The sequence below is a fragment of the Galeopterus variegatus genome, unplaced genomic scaffold (assembly GCF_000696425.1).
Source record: "Galeopterus variegatus unplaced genomic scaffold, G_variegatus-3.0.2 Scaffold3155, whole genome shotgun sequence".
In the NCBI taxonomy this organism is placed as follows: Eukaryota; Metazoa; Chordata; class Mammalia; order Dermoptera; family Cynocephalidae; genus Galeopterus; species Galeopterus variegatus.
Window position 1 is genome coordinate 123,101 of NW_007729266.1, and position 5,271 is coordinate 128,371.

The window sequence follows — 5,271 nt, forward strand, 5'->3', positions numbered from 1 at the left end:
GTGGTGTATGCAAATAGAACATTGTGAAAGTCATTCAGGATTGACTGAAATTTGGGAAACTCTGTTCTAGCATTTCAGAACATTTCTGCTGCCTTTTCAGGGAGGTGGCTCTTTAAGAGGCAGGGGGTGGGGGCAGGTGGGATACTGAAGGATCGGGGAGGCCTCAGTGGGACAAGCAGCCACAGGGGCTAGGACAGAGCTGAATGCTGCAGCCACTTTCCCCTGACCAGCACTTACCCTGCACCCAGGCCTGAGTCCCCCCTCTCAGCTCTAGCGCAGGTTCTGTCTGCACTGCCTTCACCCCCGCCTCTTTCCCCAGGCTGCTTGGTTTGGGGCTTGTGGGGAAAGCCTCCCCCATCGCATGCTCCTCTTTGGGCCTGGCCCCTGGGGGGCCTCCAGACACCTGCTGAGTCTCTTTCTGCTTCTTGCAGCTGAAGGGAACTGTGCGTCCAGCCAATGACTTCAACCCTGACGCAGATGCCAAAGCGCTGCGGAAAGCCATGAAGGGGATTGGTAAGGAGGATGTGAAGTGGCAGGGTTTGTCTCTAGGGTAGTGGGTATGACGGTTTTGGTAGTGTGCTAGGCAGGGGGAAGGGGTGAGGCCTCAAACTAGAGTGTACAGGAGGAGGAAGACTTTATCCTCCTGAGTCAGAAGGAGTCTTCATCATCCTGAGGAGCTTCCTGGCTCCCTGAATATAGGGAGGAGGGCATGAGAGGGTTTGTGAGGAACTTGGCAGAGGCTCTTCCTGGAGACCAAGGTGTTCCCCCAGCCCCTTGAGAGCAGTTTCCTGGCGTGGGAGAAAGTTCCAGTTTAGAACACCTGGGTTTATGCCCTGGCTTGGCTGCTGATTCACTGCGTGACTTTGGACAAGTCCTAACCACTCTGGGTCTCAATTTCCCCACGATGATGAGGGCCCCAATTCTGGGGCAGGAGCGCCCCCTGCTGGTCAGCTCATCCAGGCCTGTATTTGGCACTAGTGTAAAGAGCTGCTGTGCGGGTGGGTGGTGTTGACCCTGTACCCAATGGGGGCAGCATCTAGGGTTTGGCTTCCATGGCCTTTTCTCCCCCTGTGTGTCCAACAGCAACTCCCAGGGGACTTTAGGTTAAGTCCTTCACCTCCTGAGCCTCATTTCCATTGGTCTCAGGGGAATGACAGTACCTTTGGAGCTATATCTAAGACTGAGATAGACATAACAATGCTTTGGAAGACAGAGTCCCATGCCAGGTCTGAGGTGATGGCCTTAGTCTGAGGGGCAGGAAGTGGTGTCCTAATGCCTTCTGCTCAACGTGCTGTGGTTAGAGGGACTTGGAGTCCAGCTCTCAGGGAGCTAGAGAGAAAGGACATAGGGTCACTAACAGGACTTGGATTGTCAGTATTGGAAAGATCCCTTAGTAACTACTCAAGGCTCTTCATGTTACAGTTGGGAAACCAAGTCCCAGAAAGCAGAAGGGCCTTGCCCAAGATGAACAGCCATTGCCAGAGCCAGGACTAGAACTCAGAAACCCTCATTCCCAACCTGGCCCCTAGATGTCCTTTTTTTCTCAACCAGTGACAGGACAAAGGGCAGGAAGGAATTAAGGGGGAGGTGGTGGCCTGCAAGGCCTCAGGAGCTCATGGCTGTCTAGCCTGGCTTCCACCCTGACGAAGGTTGATGGGGACCATCAGTGCGGGGGATGGGGGAAGCTGAGCCATGGGCCTTCTTCTGAGGCATGTGGCTTTGGTGACACAGGAACCGACGAGGCCACCATCATTGATATCGTCACGCACCGCAGCAACGCCCAGCGGCAGCAGATCCGGCAGACCTTCAAGTCTCATTTTGGCCGAGTAAGGGCCTCCTCCTGGGCTCCGCACTGCATCCACCCGGGCCCTGCCTGGGCCCCAGACTGCCTCCCTTGATGGAGCTCACTTGCTCTGTCCCTGCCAGCTCTGCACATTTGGCACTAGAGTCTTCATGTGGTCGTGTGTTCTCAGAGTGTCCCCAGCACTGGGTTTGGGCTGCCTGTAGATATACCTCTCCATCCACCTAGTTCCTTGTGATCAGCAACACTTGTATGAGATGGCTCGATGGAGTCAGAGGCTCAGTGTGGGCCCAAATCGGGGATATGAGTTGTTTTCGTGAAGCACTCCAGCCTTCTTACAGCTCCTCCACATGAGAGAGCTGGCTTTAAGGGCCCAGCACTGAGCATCAGTGATTATTGCCTTGGTGGCATCTGGCTCAAGCTGGCGAGTTTCCCTCAGGGTGGAAACAGTGTCCCTCAGATGCTCCCTTCCCCTTCCTTTCTCCTGCTTCCAAGGAGAGCGGGTCTTGCTCCTGGTTGGTTTTTCTCCACCCTCTCTGGCTTCAACTAGGTAATAAGTCCAACATCAGCAAAGACAGACACAGGCTCCCACGGTCCCCCATGTGGAGCCCATTTCCTCATTCCCTGTCTCCTCCCTGTCCTGGTCATGTGTGGGCATGTGCTGGTGCTGGCATGACCTGGGCTCTGCCTTTTGCAGGACTTGATGGCTGACCTGAAGTCTGAGCTTTCTGGAGACCTGGCCAGGCTGATTCTGGGGCTCATGATGCCACCAGCCCATTATGATGCCAAGCAGTTGAAGAAGGCCATGGAGGTATAGTGTGGACACCCACAGGATGGGGTTCCACCTGTACAGGTGCTGTAGGGACACAGGTGCTCCTCATGAGCCCAGCTGGGCTGGCTGTAACTCCTTGGTAGAACCCCTCCCATACCCAGTTCAAACTGGCATGAGTACAAAAGGGATGTTGGCTCCTGAAAAGTACAGGACCAGATCTCGTTTTACATATGGCTGAATCCAGGGACCCAAATAATATTCTGTGGACTCCCGTCTCTCCCCTGCCTTGGCTCTGCTGTCCTCTATGGTGGCTTCACTCTCAGGCAGCTTCTCCCCATGATGGCAGGATGGAGAAAAGCCATCCTGCCAGCTCACAGCTCTAGCAGAAGGAGATTTCTTTCTTCTCAGGAGTTCTATCAAAAGTCTTGGCATTTACTCTGGTTGATTCAACTTGGGTCACATGCCCAATAACCAGAAGGGCCTCAGGGAGCAGCTGGATAAAGCAGGTGGATCTGGAAGGAAAATGAGTAGAGTCTATTCTATTCCAGCCTGGCCACTTACTCTGTGTGATGGTGGGCCATTGCTTATACTTTCTAAGCTTCTGTGCCTGCAGCTGTGAAACGGAAATAGTCATCTCTCCCCTTCAAGCTGGGGCTGGTCAAACGAGCTCACAGTTATTAAGGGCACTGTTAACTCTGAAGACCTGATCCTGCAGTTACCAAAAAAGAGCATTACGTCCTGGCCCAGATGTTGCCAGAGATGCTTTGCTCCCCCAGATGCTGTTTGTACTAGTGGCTACTCTTTATTAAGAGCATAGAGCAACTATGCTGGGTGCTAAGTCTATTAGTTCAAGTAGTTTTCTCATCCAGCCAGGGGCAAGCCTCTTATTTTTTCCCCATTTTACAGATGAGGAAACTGAGGCTTGGAGGTTAAGTTACTTGCTCAAGGTCACAGAGCTGTGAAGTAGCAAAGCTGGGATTCAGACCAAGTCTGTCTGACTTAAGAGCCTGTCTTGACAAGCACATGAAACCACTAGGGCTTTTGGCCCCTTGAAGATTAAGAGGAGAACAGCAGAGAGGAGCTAGAGGACATTAAAAAACATTTCCTAGTTAAAGCCAAATTGAGATTATTGTGCTTTTAAAATTTTTAAGAGAAAAATAAATGATCTAAAGATATGGAGTTCAGAAATAAAAGAGATCGGTGAGCTAACCTGACCCAACCCTTCCCACTCACACAGTTTACAAACGGGAAACTGAGGGAGGCTCAGAGAGTGAGTGAGTGAGTTAAGGGAAGGAAGGGCTAGGTACTGGGGCTCAGGACTCTCCTGATCGCCTCACCACACACCCACTTCTAATAAAGACATCATTGAGGATCCCGACTGGGACTGATCCCCTTCAGGTCAGAGAATCCAGGGACCAGTTCAGCACTAGTCAGTAACCTCTGTGAGGAGAGAACATGCCTTTCCTTTTTTTTTTTTTTTTTTTTATAATCATAGTCCCAGCACCTTGCACAGTGGCTGGGACATACCAGGTGATTAACAGGTATTGGAATGAGTGAATCAGTCAGTCAATGAATTTGTCAATCAGTCAATCAATCTTATCTGCCTCTGTCCCCTCCCCCACAGCCTCCCTGCTTCCCTCTGTGTGGTTGAGTGGCAGCCTCCCTGGCCTGCCTCAGTCCAAACATCACTCCTCAAATCCAAATATAAACAAACGTACTGGGTTTTTAACCTTAAAGCACACAACTTTTTTTTTCTTCTGACTAAATAATGTGTTCACTGTGAAAACTCAAGAAAATATAGGCAGAGCAAAAACAGATGAAACTAGAAATCATCTGTGATCTGCTCACCCAGAGACCACACTACTGTTAACACTGTGATGCATGTGTGCGTCCTGTTCTTTTTATATACCTACATGCAGATATTTATATTCAGATATGTACATGTGTGTGTGTTTATACACACACACATACACGCACATATAAATATTTTGGCCTAAAACAATTCTCATGGGAGGTTCTAGAAATCTTGACAGAAGGGCACAGTCAGCCCTGACTATGCCAGGGTCTCTGGTCTGGGGGCCATGTCCAGAGGTGGGGGTTAAACCCAGGAAGCCTTGGCCTGAGCTTTAGCCTTCTGGTGGTTTCTTGGAGCATGCACCTTCCTGTCCTGGGCCGCTTGGCCCTCTGGACAGGGGTCAGGACTGTGGCTGATGTCATCTTTGTCTTGACATTGTAGGGAGCCGGCACAGATGAAAAGGCTCTTATTGAAATCCTGGCCACTCGGACCAACGCGGAGATCCGGGCCATCAATGAGGCTTACAAGGAGAGTAAGTGTGGGAGGCCTGGGCCCTGCTGCTGGGCTGCAGGGAGGCAGGAGAAGTTCCAGGTCCCCCAGTTTCCAACCTCAGCCTACAGCTCTGCACACAGCTCTGGCCTCTTTCTCTGTCCACAAGGTTTTGATAATGCCCTTGGATGTGCCCAGCCCTATGTCTGGGGAAAGAGAGGTGTCCCAGGAAGACAAAGGCCAGAGCTACAAGAGGGTTTGGCTGGAAGTTGGAAGAGAGAGCACCCCAGACACCCCAGAAAGGCGGGGGTTGACTTTATGGGTGTGTGGCCTGTGCGGTTGCTTAGGGTCCGACGCTTGGTTGCAGCTAATTATTTAACAAGTGGGCCCATATTCTCATTCTTTTTCCCCCAG

The 5,271-nt window shown here is 51.4% G+C and overlaps 1 protein-coding gene across 2 annotated transcripts in view; it reads left to right on the forward strand.

The window, feature by feature from the left end:
• The window catches only part of ANXA6 (annexin A6), a 46,912-nt gene that overhangs the window by 24,195 nt on the left and 17,446 nt on the right, over positions 1-5,271 (forward strand). For both annotated transcript variants that reach the window (XM_008584139.1, XM_008584140.1), the window contains exons 15-17: positions 1,732-1,826; positions 2,499-2,612; positions 4,810-4,900. In XM_008584139.1, the coding sequence (XP_008582361.1) occupies positions 1,732-1,826; positions 2,499-2,612; positions 4,810-4,900 (300 nt within the window). The remainder of the gene's footprint in view (positions 1-1,731; positions 1,827-2,498; positions 2,613-4,809; positions 4,901-5,271) is intronic.